The following is a 16,563-nucleotide window of genomic DNA, read 5'->3' on the forward strand; positions in this document are numbered from 1 at the left end:
GGCTGTGTGGTTCACTCTTGTTCATCTCCAGGGATTCAAGGGTTTATGAAGCAGGCAGAAGTCAGAATTTACTGTCTTAATCTTCTTTGTTTATTTATCTGGTTTGTACAATGCTATATACTGTATATTCTGCCGTTCTTTATTTATTCTGTAAGTGCCTTGAGCATGGGAAAGGCGCTATATAAATAAAATGTATTATTATTATTATTATTATTATTATTATTATTATTATTATTAAGTCTCAGATAGGACATGAAAGTTATGTTGCTTCTTCATTACCAATCAGCCAGCCATTTCTCTAAATCAAATCTTTTATAACACTGAATACAAGCACCAAATGTTTCTCATAAGCCATGTTATATAATATTCCCAGCTGATTCTTTCCTTCCATAAACCAATTTGCTTGGCAGGCAACAATGACCATGCAGATACCTCTGCAGTAGATATGAAGTATGTGTTTATATTTAATATATTATATATATATATATATATATATATATATATATATATATATATATGTGTGTGTGTGTGTGTGTGTGTGTGTGTGTGTGTGTGTGTGTGTGTGTGTGTGTGTGTTTATGTATGTATGTATGTATTGTGTACACCAGGGGGTGCTCCAGCTCCCCAAAAAACTATGCATATATATATTATATACTGTATATACTGTATATAGACAGATAGATAGATACTTTATTAATCCCAAGGGGAAATTCACATACTCCAGCAGCAACATATTGATAAAAAACAATATTAAATTAAAGAGTGATAACAATGCAGGTATAACAGACAATAACTTTGAATAATGTTAACGTTTACCCCCCCGGGTGGAATTGAAGAGTCACATAGTGTGGGGGAGGAACGATCTCCTCAGTCTGTCAGTGGAGCAGGACGGTGACAGCAGTCTGTCGCTGAAGCTGCTCCTCTGTCTGGAGATGATCCTGTTCAGTGGATGCAGTGGATTCTCCATAATTGATAGGAGCCTGCTGAGCGCCAGTCGCTCTGCCACAGATGTCAAACTGTCCATCTGCATGCCTACAATAGAGCCTGCCTTCCTCACCAGTTTGTCCAGGTGTGAGGCGTCCCTCTTCTTTATGCTGCCTCCCCAGCACACCACCGCATAGAAGAGGGCGCTCACCACAACCATCTGATAGAACATCTGCAGGTCTCCCAACTGCGAGGCAGCTGGAACACCAGGAAGGACTGGGTGAGGGACAATACCTCCCCGGGTCCACAAGAGGGAAGCCAGCTGGTCTGCATTGGGGCCATGGGATCAGAGCTTAAAAGCACAACCCGGTTGGGGCCAGTGGTCACCGGCAGGGGGCACATGAAAGATTCTGGAGGTTGTGGAGCACCAGGAAGTGTCGCCGGAAGACCATCGCGAAGCACCTGGAGCACATCTGGGGCATTATAAAAGGGGCCGCCTCACTTAATTAGTTGAGCTGGAGTCGGGTGGAAGAGGATGGAGCTTGCAAGGAGAGGAGTAGAAGAAGCAGAAAGAAAGGACTGAGTGTTTGTCTGTTTTGGACATTGTGAGGTGCTCTGTATAGAAAAGAAATATTAAAAGTGTGTGTTTTGGACATTTGGTGTCAGCTGAATGTCCACTTTATATATATATACACAGTAAGAATTGGCACGCCAGCCACCATAAAAAACTCACACTGTTCCATAGGGGTGCTGAGGTGTCACCCATTGCACAACTGCACTGGGGTCCCAATCCCAATATATATATATATATACTGTATATATATATATATATATATATATATATATATATATATATATATATATATATATATACATATATACTGTATATCATGGCCATCTTACCAGCATCATGGCACCCCTGGGCAAAGTAGTGCTCTGGGGCTCCGTTTTGATAGCAAAACAGAAACATACATAGACATCAATAAAATCCTGGGCCCCTGTTTTCCTGGGCCTTTGCCCAGTGCCCATATGTTAAGATGGCCCTGAGATATATATATATATATATATATATATATATATATATATATATATATATATATTATATATATATATATATATATATATATATATATATATATATATAGTAAAATAAAGTATACTTGAAAATAAATGATTGCAATGAAAGTCTTTACAGACACGAGCTCCAAAATAGAGCTGATTTATCAGAATATGGCAGGCGATGTAATTGATGAGTGGAATCCAGGGAACCAGAAATGACATCAGGGTAAGGTGGGATCTCGAATAGCAGAAGAGGAAGTGATGGAGGATGGCTTCTGAGGACTGGAAAATGGTTTATGAGGAGGGATCTCCTGCTGGTCTGCAGGAGAAAAGGAGAAAGAGTTAGAGGGCAGCGCCAACCCCTGGTCTGGCGGGGAAATACAGGCATTCAAGCTGGTAAACCGTCTCCAATGCGTGTGTGTTTGACTATATATACATATATATTTATATATACACATGGTCTGACAATTAAGTTTGCAAACTTGCCACTGTGCGCTTACGTTGGCAGCACTGTACAAGCAGCTCAGTAAGGTTTCATAACCTTGGTATTTCAGTGTTTCACAGCTGTGTTCGTGGTGGTGTCTGGCTGAGTGGCATTCCTTATTGTTGTTGCGTGTTCTTGTGTGCCGTTTCGAGAATGTCAGAGCTTGCATTTGAGCAACAAATAAACACAAGCTCACACGGCACTGTCTGTAAGGGAGTTTTTAGTCAGTAAACAAGTAACTGTATTGGAGTACCTTCCCTACTCACCTGATCTGGCCCCCCCAATGACTTTTTTCTTTTGACAAACATAAAGGAAAAATTGAAAGGAAGACATTTTGATGACATTCAAGCATAATACGACGACAGATTTCCAAAATTGCTTTGAAGGGTGGACTAGGGGCTGGCGTCAGTGCATATCTTATATATAAACATCTAAGCGTGGAAGTGGGTGTCTGTCTGTCTGGCCCAGAAGTGAGAGGCTATGAAGCTCATGAGGCTCAAAGAAAGCGACTCTGTTGCCAAAGTGAAACGGCCGAGAAAAGAGAAACTCGCTTAGCCGCTAATACGCAAGAGAGGTGATTGATGGAAGTGTCAGAATCCATGGTTTCTATCAGCTCAGGCTTTCTACAGCATGGGCTTACTCAGCTAGTATATATATATTTATGAAGTCAGTAGACAGATTGGGAGAGCACGGGGGGGGTCATGAGGTCGCTGGAAAGGGGTGTGTGGTGCTCCTGATATTTCTGCATGGACGCTATCCAGTGACCTGAGATGAAGACTGGACTCCTTCGTGTGTGTCTCTTTGGAGGGTCCTTGGATCCTGCTGGTTTGACTTTGTGCTGCTCATGGAGTCCCAAATGAGTCACATGACCTGCATTGTGAGGGAGCGTCAATCACAGCACTACGGCCGTGTGGCGCGATTATCCGAGGGTGTATTTCGTGTACCAGAAACACAAAAATAAAATAAAAAAAAAATCTGTTATCAATATAAATACAGCAGGAAAGGTCTGTTAAGTGTCCATTGCTGTACTCGTCTTTCGTGTGACATGTTTTGGGACAGTCAGAATGTCAGCACCTGATCTACACCATCGACGCACCCCTTGTGTCATCGTAGGCCGCCACAGCACGAGGCTTTGGTGACATCCACATTTCCAGTTGCTGCACTGGTGTTGGGGATGGGGGCACCACCATCTTTCTTGTCCTTCTACTTGATCTCAAATCATTTTGCCTTTTTGCCACGCAGCTACTTGCACCACGGTGACAGCAGGCATATCACGCTGGTCCGGTCGTACAAATGCCACATGTCTCTATTATATGCCTTTTTTTTTTTTTGTTCTTTATTTCGTCTTATACGATTTCTCGTATTAGAAATTTGTTAGTTTTTGCATACCCCTTGGGGTCAGAGCGCAGGGTCAGCCATTGTACAGCGCCCCTGGAGCAATTACAGGTTAAGGGTCTTGCTCAAGGGCCCAGCAGAGTAGGATCTCTTTTGGCAGTGACGGGGATTCGAACCGGCAACCTTCTGGATACCAGCGCAGATCCTTAGCCTCAGAGCCACCACTCCGCCCATTTGCTCTGGGATTCAAAAAAATAGCATTAATGTTTGTGATGCGCCATCTGTTGGAATGACAAATATGGGTATGTTTGTGATCTTTTGGAATGACAGAGACATAGCAACCAGTTGGACACACAGACCCCCTTATTCTTTTATTAAGGTGGAAAGCAAAAACCATCAAAGGAAAATAGCAAAATAAATTAACATAGGAAAACCCTGGTTGGATGTGATGAGGTGAGGTGTGGGGTATTTTAGATTTTTAGTTTATTAGTTTTTTGAGTTTTAGCATTTGAAACAAAGTGCACATGAAAGCATATAGACGGTCACTTGGCAGATATGCACACGGTGCAGCACACCAATAAACACACAGCCATATCTTTAAGGAGACTAAGATGAGTGCAGGAGGGCAGAAAGAAAAAGATAAGAGAGATGAGTAGACAGATCAGTCGGAGCTCAAATTGACGTGAGAGCAGGAATGGCAGCTTTGGTCATGTTGATTGGAACAGAGCGGGACCGAAGCTGGGATGGAGCTGTTGAAGTCGACTCTGCTGCAGTCAGGACATGGTGTGCCACATCTCCTTGGACTCGAGATGATCTCTACGGGTACAGTGGTAGAGACAGAAGGAAATGAAGTCAGGGTGATGCGGCCAGTGTCAGAAATACTACAGTCATGTGAAAAAGTTTGGGACCCCCTCTCCTCCTGTATAATAATTGACTCTCCTTTCAACAATAAAGATAACAGTGGTCTGTCTTTCATTTCCTAGGAGTACTGCGGTGTTTTCCAAACAAAGATTTTTAGTGACGCAGTATTTAGTTGCATGAAATCAAATGTGAAACACTGGCTGTGCACAAATGTGGGTCCCCTTGTCATTGTGCTGATTTGAATGCCTGTCACTGCTCAATGCTGATTGGTTGGATGAGCTCATCAAGCCTTGAACTTCATAGACCGGTGTGTCCCATCATGAGATATAAAGGTATTTAAGGTGGTCAATTACAAGTTGTGCTTCCCTTTGACTCTCTTCTGAAGAGTGACAGCATGGGATCCTCAAAGCAACTCTCCAAAGATCTGAAAACAAAGATTGTTGAGTCTCCTGGTTTAGGGGAAGGCTACAAAAAGCCATCTCAGAGGTTTAAACTGTCAGTTTCTGTAACTGTAAGGAATGGAATCAGGAAATGGAAGGCCACAGGCACAGTTGCTGTTAAACCAGCAGGTCTGGCAGGCCAAGAAAAATACAGGAGCGGCATATGAGCAGGATTGTGAGAATGGTGACAGACAACCCACAGATCACCTCCAAAGACCTGCAAGAACATCTCACTGCAGATGGTGTATCTGTACATCGTTCTACAATTCAGCTCATTTTGCACAAAGAACATCTGTATGGCAGGGTGATGAGAAAGAAGCCCTTTCTGCACTCACACCACAAACAGAGTCACTTGTTGTATGCCAATGCTCATTTAGACAAGCCAGATTCATTTTGGAGCAAAGTGCTTTGGACTGATGAGACACAAATTGAGTTATTTGGTCAGAACAAAAAGCGCTTTGCATGGCGGAAGAAGAACACCACAGTCCAAGAAAAACACCTGCTACCTACTGTCACATTTGGTGTAGGTTCCATCATGCTGTGCGGTGGGCTGTGTGGCTAGTTCAGGGACTGGGGTCCTTGTTAAAGTCGAGGGTCGGATGAATTCAACTCAATATCAACAAATTCTTCAGGATAATGTTCAAGCATCAGTCACAAAGTTGAAGTTATACAGGGGTTGGATATTCCAACAAGACAATGACCCAAAACACAGTTGAAAATCTACAAAGGCATTCATGCAGAGGGAGAAGTTCAATGTTCTGAAATGGCCGTCACAGTCCCCTGACTTGAATATCATCGACAATCTATGGGATGATTTGAAGCAGGCTGTCCATCAAATTGAACTGAACTGGAGATTTTGTATGAAGAATGGTGAACAATACCTCCATCCAGAATCAGACACTCATCAGAGGCTATAGGAGGACAGCGTCTAGAGGCCAAAAGGAGGCTCAGCTAAGTATTGATGTCATATCCCTGTTGGGGTGCCCACATTTATGCACCTGTCTAATTTTGTGATGATGCATATTTCATATTTTCTGTTAATCCAATAAACTTAATGTCACTGCTGAAATCCTACTGTGTCCATAAGGCATGTCAGATATTAAAAGGAAGTTCAGCCAATGAGAAACAAAAATCCAAAGAATTAAGAGGGGGTCCAAAACTTTTTCATATGACTGTATTAGAGGGGCGTGACCGGGTACAGGGGGGGCCGAACTACCATCAGTGCTTTCCAGGTGCTCTTGATGGCAAAACGGGCCTTTTCATCTCTCACTAAACCGGTAGAATGTCCGCACACCAAAGAGTCAACGAGAGGGGATGCTTGACGAATCAAAACGAGGACCAACAGGGTCACATGTCCATGGTCCTAAATCAAGAACAGGGACATCCACACAGGGCAGAATTGAATTGTAAGATCAAGTCTCTGTTGGAGATCGTTGTTCATTAAGTCACCCAAGGAGCTCTGGGGTGCCCGTCGCGTGATGTGTTGCCCAGAGTGTTGCGGAGATCTTTGCAGGGCTGTCCATTTGAGATGAGGACAGAAAGTTCTTTATTGAACACCTTGTTGTGCTTGGGTTTTTATGAAGATTACGGTTGTTTTGGCACAATTTTGCACATTTCTAACCATCCATCCATTATCCAACCCGCCATATCCTAAGTACAGGGTCACGGGGGTCTGCTGGAGCCAATCCCAGCCAGCACAGGGCACAAGGCAGGAAACAAACCCCGGGCAGGGGTGCACAGCCCATTTCTATATGCACTTTAATAAAAATAAATAAATATTATATGGGCTGTGCACCCCTGCCCGGGGTTTGTTTCCTGCCTTGTGCCCTGTGCTGTCTGGGATTGGCTCCAGCAGACCCCCGTAACCCTGTAGTTAGGAAATAGCGGGTTGGATAATGGATGGATGGAAATATTGCATTTGTTTCTACACTGTGAATAATCGTATTTGACTCCTGACTTGCCCTGGTCCATCCTCGACTGCCCCGACAAGAGATAATGCCATGGGTGGCTGGCACGGGCCATCACATTGACAAGACGCTGATGTTGTACTGTTAAACATCGGGCAGCTGAGCAGTTTGCCTGATGTCAGCGGTTTCTAAAACTGAACTTTTTAAATTTGTTTTTTTTTCTTTTCTTTTGCTAAATCGTTTACGCCATTTAATTCCGCGGGCCCTCATGAGCCCTCCTGGCACTTTGTCTAAGCCCTAAAGACAATGCAGTGTGTATGAAAAGCTTCGTTCTCCTCGGCTCAATCTTTCCTCCCAGCCATGTTAAAAAAAAAACAACAGGATATTTACTTTTAAAATCAAGCGCCTGAAGGGGGAAAAAAAAAATGAAATAAATAAAGACGACTAACGAGCAGGATTTCCTCTGAAACAACACGCACAATGAGATTTGTTCTTTCAATGCTGCCAACTTGGATACTCGCTTGACTTCAAAAGGATGATTTAGAAGAAAGCTGCTCAGTCATTCGACGCAGAGGTGGACCTCAGGAAAAAAAAAAAATAAAGAAAACACCACAACTTGGCTGGGGGGCTCGCAGACTCTTTGAATTAGCAGCCGTCACCCTGCAGCCCAGGCTTGTGTTTTTATTCCTCACTCGATGAAGGACCCATAAAGTTTATAGACAAGGAACCAGCAACATCTCAGATGTACCTGCTTACTGCCGCATCTCCCAGATTGTCGGGGACTTTTAAAGATAGATAGATAGATAGATAGATAGATAGATAGATAGATAGATAGATAGATAGATAGATAGATAGATAGATAGATAGATAGATAGATAGATAGATAGATAGATAGATAGATAGATAGATACTTTATTAATCCCAATGGGAAATTCACATTCTCCAGCAGCAGCATACTGATACAATAAATAATATTAAATTAAAGAATGATAATAATGCAGGTGAAAAACAGACAATAACTTTGTATAATGTTAACGTTTACCCCCCCGGGTGGAATTGAAGAGTCGCATAGTGTGGTGGAGGAACAATGTCCTCAGTCTGTCAGTGGAGCAGGACGGTGACAGCAGTCTGTGGCTGAAGCTGCTCCTCTGTTTGGAGATGATCCTGTTCAGTGGATGCAGTGGATTCTCCATGATTAACAGGAGTCTGCTCAGCGCCCGTCGCTCTGCCACAGATGTTAAACTGTCCAGCTCCATGCCTACAATAGAGCCTGCCTTCCTCACCAGTTTGTCCAGGCATGAGGCGTCCCTCTTCTTTATGCTGCCTCCCCAGCACACCACCGCGTAGAAGAGGGCACTCACCACAACCGTCTGATAGAACATCAGCAGCATTTTATTGCAGATGTTGAAGGACGCCAGCCTTCTAAGGTAGTATAACTGGCTCTGTCCTCTCTTGCACAGAGCATCAGTATTGGCAGTCCAGTCCAGTTTATCATCCAGCTGCACTCCCAGGTATTTATAGGTCTGCACGCTCTGCACACAGTCACCTCTGATGATCATGGGGTCCATGAGGGGCCTGGTCTCCTAAAATCCACCACCAGCTCCTTGGTTTTGCTGGTGTTCAGGTGTAGGTGGTTTGAGTCGCACCATTTAACAAAGTCCTTGATTAGGTTCCTATACTCCTCCTCCAGCCCATTCCTGATGCAGCCCACCATAGCAGTGTCATCAGCGAACTTTTGCACGTGGCAGGACTCCGAGTTGTATTGGAGGTCTGATGTATATAGGCTGAACAGGACCGGACAAAGTACAGTCCCCTGTGGCGCTCCTGTGCTGCTGACCACAATGTCAGACGTGCAGTTCCCAAGACGCACATACTGAGGTCTGTCTGTAAGATAGTCCACCATCCATGCCACTAGATATGAATCTAATCCCATCTCTGTCAGCTTGTCCCTAAGTAACGAATAGGAAACAACGGTATTGTCTGTCGGAATCATTTGACACCGATAGGCGGTGGACTCCGAAAGTATTCAGACCCCTTCACTTAACTGTAGATTTCATTTCTGCCCAATTCATTTCCATCCATAATGACAAAGTGAAAATGTGTCCTCAGAAAAGTGTGCAAATGGATTTCAAATCAAATACATGAAATCTCAGATCTCGTCTGTAAGTCTAAGCCATCCACCTGTCAACTGGACCCCCTCCCTACACTTCTGGTCAAAGCCTGCCTCCCCTCTCTGGTCCCCCTTATCTCTGCTATAATCCACTCTTCTCTCACTACTGGTACTGCGCCTTCATCTTTTAAAACTGCTGCAATAACCCCAATACTGAAAAAAAACTGGCAGCACGTTGGCACAGTGGGTAGCGCTGCTGCCTCGCGGTAAGGAGACTGGAGTTTGTGTTCCGGGTCCTTCTGGGTTTGCATGTTCTCCCCGTGTCTGCGTGGGTTTCCTCCCACAGTCCAGAGACATGCAGGTTAGTTGAACTGGTGATCCTAAATTGGTCCTGGTGTGTGTATTCGCCCTGTGATGGACTGGCGTCCTGTGTAAGATTTGTTCCTGCCTTGTGCCCTATTGTGGCTGTGATAGGCTCCACATGACCGTGTTCAGGACTAAGCGGGTTAGAAAATGACTGGCTGACCTTCTGAACTAAAAGTTGAATTTATTACCTAAATCCTCTGTCAAATATAATCAGGAAGCGTAACTTTCAAGCTGCTGTGCCTTGCCGTAATTAACTCTTTACTCAAAATGACGTGTCTACGAAATAATAGTAAGTGTGAAGATTATGATGCATGGAAGTGAGAATAGAATTAGAAATAGACCTGAGGTTCGCTTCCCCAGTCCTCCCAGTGTGGATTTTGCATGTTCTCCCCTTGTCTGCGTTGGTTTCCTCCCACAGTCCAGAGACATGCATGTTAGGTGCATTGGCGATATCCTAAAATTGTCCCTAGTGTATGGTTGGTGTGAGGGTGTGTGTGCCCTACGGTGGGCTGGCGTCCTGCCCAGGGATTTGTTCCTTCCTTGCACCCTGTGCTGGCTGGGATTGGCTCCAGCAGACCCCCGTGACCCTGTGTTCAGATTCAGCGGGTTGAAAAATGGATGGATGGATGGATGGATGGATAAACAGGTGAGCTTCAAAAGGGCAACCTCGATTGGGCGCAGCGAATAAAGTCAAACGCAACAAAATGATTACAGAAAATTTATTAGATAAAGGCAATGATTGAACGTATAAAAAAGGTGAAAGCAAGAATATTAAAACATCCAATTAATTGAGGTCACCCTTTTGAAGCTCGCCTTTTTGTGCGCGCCCTTATTGAAGGATACCTTTGATTTACATGGGTGGCGCAGTGGGTAGCGCTGCTGCCTGGCAGTTCGGAGACCCGGGTTCGCTTCCCGGGTCCTCCCTGCGTGGAGTTTGCATGTTCTCCCTGTGTCTGTGTGGGTTTCCTCCCACAGTCCAAAGACAGGCAGGTTAGGTATATTGGCGAACCTAAATTGTGCGCTGGGTGTGTGTGCCCTGCGGTGGGCTGGCACCCTGCCCGGGGATTGTTTCCTGCCTTGTGCCCTGTGTTGGCTGGGATTGGCTCCAGCAGACCCCCGTGATCCTGTAGTTAGGATATAGCAGGTTGGATAATGGATGGATGGATATATAGATAGATTATACAGTATGTGAAAAATTATTGCTGTTTCTCAATATATTAATAAATCAATGCAAAATTTATCTTTATTTTTCTTCATACGTCATTTTGGTTTTCTATTTAAATAAGTTAACATATTCAGATATGTTGGTGGGCAGAAAATTGAAGCACCGCCCACCCCGAGCGGCACAAACTCTTAGCTACACCACTGCCTGTAATGTAGGGGCGGAGCCGAATCTGAAAACGGTATTCTGATAAGCACAAATAGTGGATTTTTACAAATATTTATTTCATACGATTTTTTTTTTTTTACCATTTATTTGTATTCGGGAAAAAAAGAATATCAAATCAAATCGGTGCTGCCTGTGTCTGCCTGCTTGTGCTTAAGCTGCACCCCCGGATGACTCAAGCACACGGTGAAGCTCCGCTTTTGATTTTAGGAAAACGTTGGACTTTGCGAGGCCACTTCAGCTTTTTCCCCATTGGACAAGCAATATGTGACGCGAATTTTGACCGGCAGGGTAAAAAAGTTAGTTCACCTACACGTTGGTTCACATGGTTGGAAACAGAGCGGTCATTTATACTTGCGTCAATTTAATTTCTTTTTTGACCTGGAGGATATTAGCATTGTCCTGCGGTGGGTTGGCACCCTGCCCGGGATTGGTTCCTGCCTTGTGCCCTGTGTTGGCTGAGATTGGCTCCAGCAGACCCCCGTGACCTTGTGTTCGGATTCAGCGGGTTGGAAAATGGATGGATGGATGGCTGGATATTAGCATTCCTCCCTGCGTGGAGTTTGCATGTTCTCCCCGTGTCTGCATGGGTTTCCTCCCACAGTCCAAAGACATGCAGGTTAGGTGGATTGGCGATTCTAAATTGGCCCTCTAGTGTGTGCTTGGTGTGTGGGTGTGTTTGTGTGTGTGTGGGTTGGCACCCTGCCAGGGATTGGTTCCTGCCTTGTGCCCTGTGTTGGCTGGGATTGGCTCCAGCAGACCCCCGTGACCCTGTGTGCGGATTCAGCAGGTTAGAAAATGGATGGATGGATGGATATTAGCATATATGGTTATACGTGTTTGTCGCTGGGTATAACTCAATAAAGTGTATTTAAATAAAAAAAGTCTTCATAATTATTGTATTTTATTCAAGAACACTGTAATAGCCTAATATAAGGCATGCAAAATTGATTAAAGTAAACTCAGGGGTTATTTATTTTCACTCCTTAAAAAATACAAATGAACTGAAAATGAACGAGTTCAAAATTAAAATGGTGAACTATGAATGTGAATTTATTCCTTTTAATCGGTGTGAACTGAACTTTGAGCTCGTTCCTGTGAGGTGTGAACTTGCACAGCATTGACCGTGTGGGTCCTGCTGCTCTAATCTGAGGTAGCAGGTCCATACGCAGCAGAAGAAAATGTAAGAAGAACGGCATGTGGAAAAGAGCTGGCATCGGATTGCAGGAAGAGGTCAAAATCCAAGGAAGACAGGAAAGCGAGCGGGCGTATCCTGATATCCTGGCTAAACTGCCCACATCGTTCTGGCCCCCTAATCCTCCCCCGTCTCTAACTCTCTCTCTCTCTCGCCACTTCCCTACCTAACAGCTCACATGTGCTGAGCATTCTGGCGCAAAAATGGCTGCCATCGCCTCCTCCTGGTGGGTGTTACACATTGGTGGTGGTTGAAGTGGCTCCCCACTCACCATGTAAAGCGCTTTAAGTAGTGAGAAGTCCTATACAAATGTAAAGAATTATTATTATTATTAAAGCAAGATTGGAACAGTCATGAGGAAACGGAAAAGAGGATCCAATAGAAATAAAACAATGTTGCACAGTAGAAGTAAGCGTCAAAATTATTTTTTTTATTACTTATTTCAGCAAAGGCAGGTGGAAATATGAAAATAGAAACAAACAGCATTAAAAACTGAAAGATTAACCAAAACTTGGCTCACTGGGCTCAAGGAGTCACATGCCCGGCATATAACTGGGATCTTCATAATGGTGGTGAGAAAAATTGTACAATGGGAATGTACCAGGTCCAGGCGTCCTCCATCTGGGCTTATCTTCGAGAACAGTTTCATGCTGAAATGGACAGAGGTGACGAAATTCATAAACTTTGACTAAAAAGCAGATGACACAAATGAAAGAGAATGCAGTTTTATAAATCCCTATGAAAGACTGAAGCCCATGGCAGTCCCCAGAGCTGCTGCAATGTTGGCGTTTTCAGTCCGTTTTACTTTGCATATCAGCATACACAGAGTTAGCGACGTCATCCGGGGAGAGCTCTTCATTGTCGTCCTGTGGAGGTCGAGTTCTCTTGAAAAATCCAACCTGCAGGGAAGGGACAATGAGGATGATTGTTAGGAAACACACTTTTAATTTAATTTTCTGCACATCTCCTACTGGGAATAACATTAGTTTGGATATTTTCTTTGGGGGGTTTTGGACTCAAGGGGTTAAGTGGTACACGTTGTTTTTCGATCAGAGGTTTCTCTGAAAAGTTTATAATTATTTGTTCCTGTTTTCACCACTGTGGGCTGTGGGAGCTGTGATTTGTAGAGCAGTTGCTGTGGCAGTGCTTCCTATAATGCAGTGGGAACACATGGGGGGCTTGTGGATGGACAGATTTTTATTCATCCTCTCGATTTGCAAACCAAACTAATTCAAACCTTCACCGAGCTGGCTCTACAGGAAGATGACACTGTGCACTTTATTTGAGTTTTACTTACTGTATTTCAAGAGTTAATTTGGGAGTTTTTGCACAAATTAATTTTATTGTGCAAAAATTAGTAAGACCAAAGTCAGAAATTAATTACGAAATTCTTTGATAAATCTCTTTTTATTGTGTTTCACCCTTTAAACCTCATGATTTGTGAATGATCCACTTAATTAAAAGCATCACAGAACACCTGTCCAAGGATAGATAGATAGATAGATAGATAGATAGATAGATAGATAGATAGATAGATAGATAGATAGATAGATAGATAGATAGATAGATAGATAGATAGATAGATAGATAGAAAAGGCACTATATAATAGATAGATATGAAAGGCACTATATAATAGATAGATAGATAGATAGATAGATAGATAGATAGATAGATAGATAGATAGATAGATAGATAGATAGATATGAAAGGCACTATATAACAGATAGATAGATAGATAGATAGATAGATAGATAGATAGATAGATAGATAGATAGATAGATAGATAGATAGATAGATAGATAGGCACCATATAATAGATAGATAGATAGATAGATAGATAGATAGATAGATAGATAGATAGATAGATAGATAGATAGATAGATAGATAGATAGATAGATAGATAGATAGAAAAGGCACTATATAATAGATAGATATGAAAGGCACTATATAATAGATAGATAGATAGATAGATAGATAGATAGATAGATAGATAGATAGATAGATAGATAGATAGATAGATAGATAGATATGAAAGGCACTATATAACAGATAGATAGATAGATAGATAGATAGATAGATAGATAGATAGATAGATAGATAGATAGATAGATAGATAGATAGATAGACATGAAAGGCACTATAGATAGATAGATAGATAGATAGATAGATAGATAGATAGATAGATAGATAGATAGATAGATAGATAGATAGATAGATAGATAGATAGATAGATATGAAAGGCAGTATATGATAGACAGAAGAATAGACAGATGTGAAAGATACTATATGATAGATGGAATGAAAGGCACTATATAATAGATAGATAGATAGATAGATAGATAGATAGATAGATAGATAGATAGATAGATAGATAGATAGATAGATAGATAGATAGATAGATAGATAGATAGATAGATAGATAGATAGATATGAAAGGCGCCATATGATAGATTGACGTTTTACCTTCCAGAAGATGTAAATCAAAAGGGCCAGCAAGATCAGGCCGCCGATGACAGCTACGATTATCCACCAAATAGGGATCTCCTTGGCATTATCTGGGGTGACCCACACAACTCCTGTCTGGGTCTGAAAGAAGCGCAGGTCAGATGTATTTATGAATTTTTGCGGTTGAGTAAAGTGAGGGGAACTCAAGATAATTCCATTTTCTCCATATTTGTGAGAGGACCCCAAGGTCTGATATACTTTCCTAATCCCTGAGGGTCTTTTCACATGACCTTTGGGGTCAAAGCACTGGCTGAGCCATTGTACAGTGGCCCCTGAAGTGATTTTCAGTGATTTTCGACTTTACCCAGACCCCCAACTTTGCAGCCAAACAAACATGACCAGCTAACTTGTGCCCATCACACAATATCTGAAAATAAAGAAAGAACTGAAGGTCTCAATAAGGCTGATCAGCTCAGGTCACCAAAAACATCTTGACGGTGTTCTTAGGAAAATTAACACAATCAGCGGTTTCGGAAATGTCTGCCGTGGCAGAATAAGAGCAGCAACAAACCATGGAATTACATCATGGGTTAATAATAATAATTCATTACATTTATATAGCGCTTTTCTCAGTACTCAAAGCACTATCCACACAGGGAGGAACCGGGAAGCGAACCCACAATCTTCCACAGTCTCCTTACTGCAAAGCAGCAGCACTACCACTGCGCCACCTATGAGGACAGGTTTTGATTACCAACAAGAAGGGGCTTCTAATTAAGAAACTGGTTGGAGTGAAATCGGTTGGAGTCATCTGATGGCTCACTTCACTTCTCATTTCTGTTTGGCTGCCATTTAAAGAAGAAAAGAATCAATTTAGAGGACTGAATCCTTAAAAACAGGGCTACTAAAATGAAGGGAAAAGGAGTTAATTAGCAGTGAAAACTGATCACTGATTAGAAGGGTGAGAATGAAAACTTTCAGCCACTGCGGCCCTCCAGGATTGGAGATGGACACTCCTGCCCTATGCCAATGGTAGAAGAACAAGATTTTAGGGTCCATACTCTGAATGGGACAGATATCAAAAGATTCATCTTGGACTACCAAAAACTGGGCAAAATGATACATCTGAGGCTACCAGAGGAAAACCAAGGTGTTCATTTATCAGGAAGAGTCTAATGTAATACTCGAAATTTAGGCCTAGCAGAACATCAAGATGGTACACCCACGACTAGTTGGACAAGACCAAAATAAAACAGTTCATACTGATCACAACATTTACTTCAATAGCACATTTTCATACACACATTTTCAAGACCAGGATTTTGCTTGGTCCTTTCACTAACCCCCTGAGCGGAACTTGTCAGGTTTACCTCAGCTGTCCCACTGGGGAACACCGTCGGCTGGACTTTGTATGGCATGTTGGTCACCCAGTATTCTGCCTTGGACCGAAGGATGTAATCTTCAAAGGGTCTCTGGAGAAAAAGAAGAGCATAGAAAAGTGAGGGAAAGTTCTACCTGCTTCCAGGTGAATGACTGACAAATGCTTCCGCTTTATGAACCATACTGATGTTGGGACTCAACAGGGGGCATTGTAGGAGCATGGTTGGCACCACAGGGGACCTCCTGTCCTCTCCAGACAACTAGAATCTTAAAAAAACACAAACCCTTATAACCTTCATGACACGTGTATAGAGGAAGTCACCACACACTGGAGAGATTCTGAAGGACTGGAAAATGGGCAATATCATCCCATTATATAAAAAGGGGGACTGGGCAGATCCAAGCAACTGTTGGCCAGTAAGCTTAATGTGCATCACATGAACATTGATGGAAGGAATTATTAAGGAGAAGATTGAGCAACACCTGGCAAGAACAAGAGTTTGAATGGACAGTCAGCGAGGGGTCAGTAGAGGGAGGTCGTGTTTTACTAACAGGCTGGAATTCAATGAGGAGGCCACAAAAGGATACAACCAGAGTGGAGCAGAGGAGATTACTGATCTGGACTTTCAGAAAGCATTTGATAAGGTGCCACACAAGAGGGTGGGCAT

General features: G+C 42.8%; 1 protein-coding gene and 1 long non-coding RNA gene across 2 annotated transcripts in view; one reads left to right on the forward strand and one right to left on the reverse strand.

Moving 5' to 3' along the window:
- LOC127530168 (uncharacterized) overlaps positions 1-16,563 on the forward strand; it is a 556,902-nt gene that overhangs the window by 471,506 nt on the left and 68,833 nt on the right. The window lies entirely within an intron of this gene.
- The window catches only part of itga2b (integrin, alpha 2b), a 73,941-nt gene continuing 69,855 nt past the window's right edge, over positions 12,478-16,563 (reverse strand). The window contains exons 28-30 of the mRNA XM_051936388.1: positions 15,886-15,987; positions 14,534-14,656; positions 12,478-12,967 (exon numbers count right to left, since the gene is read on the reverse strand). Coding sequence (XP_051792348.1) covers positions 12,860-12,967; positions 14,534-14,656; positions 15,886-15,987 — 333 coding nt within the window. The 3' untranslated portion in view covers positions 12,478-12,859. The remainder of the gene's footprint in view (positions 12,968-14,533; positions 14,657-15,885; positions 15,988-16,563) is intronic.

The sequence above is a fragment of the Erpetoichthys calabaricus genome, chromosome 14 (assembly GCF_900747795.2).
Source record: "Erpetoichthys calabaricus chromosome 14, fErpCal1.3, whole genome shotgun sequence".
NCBI lineage: Eukaryota > Metazoa > Chordata > Cladistia > Polypteriformes > Polypteridae > Erpetoichthys > Erpetoichthys calabaricus.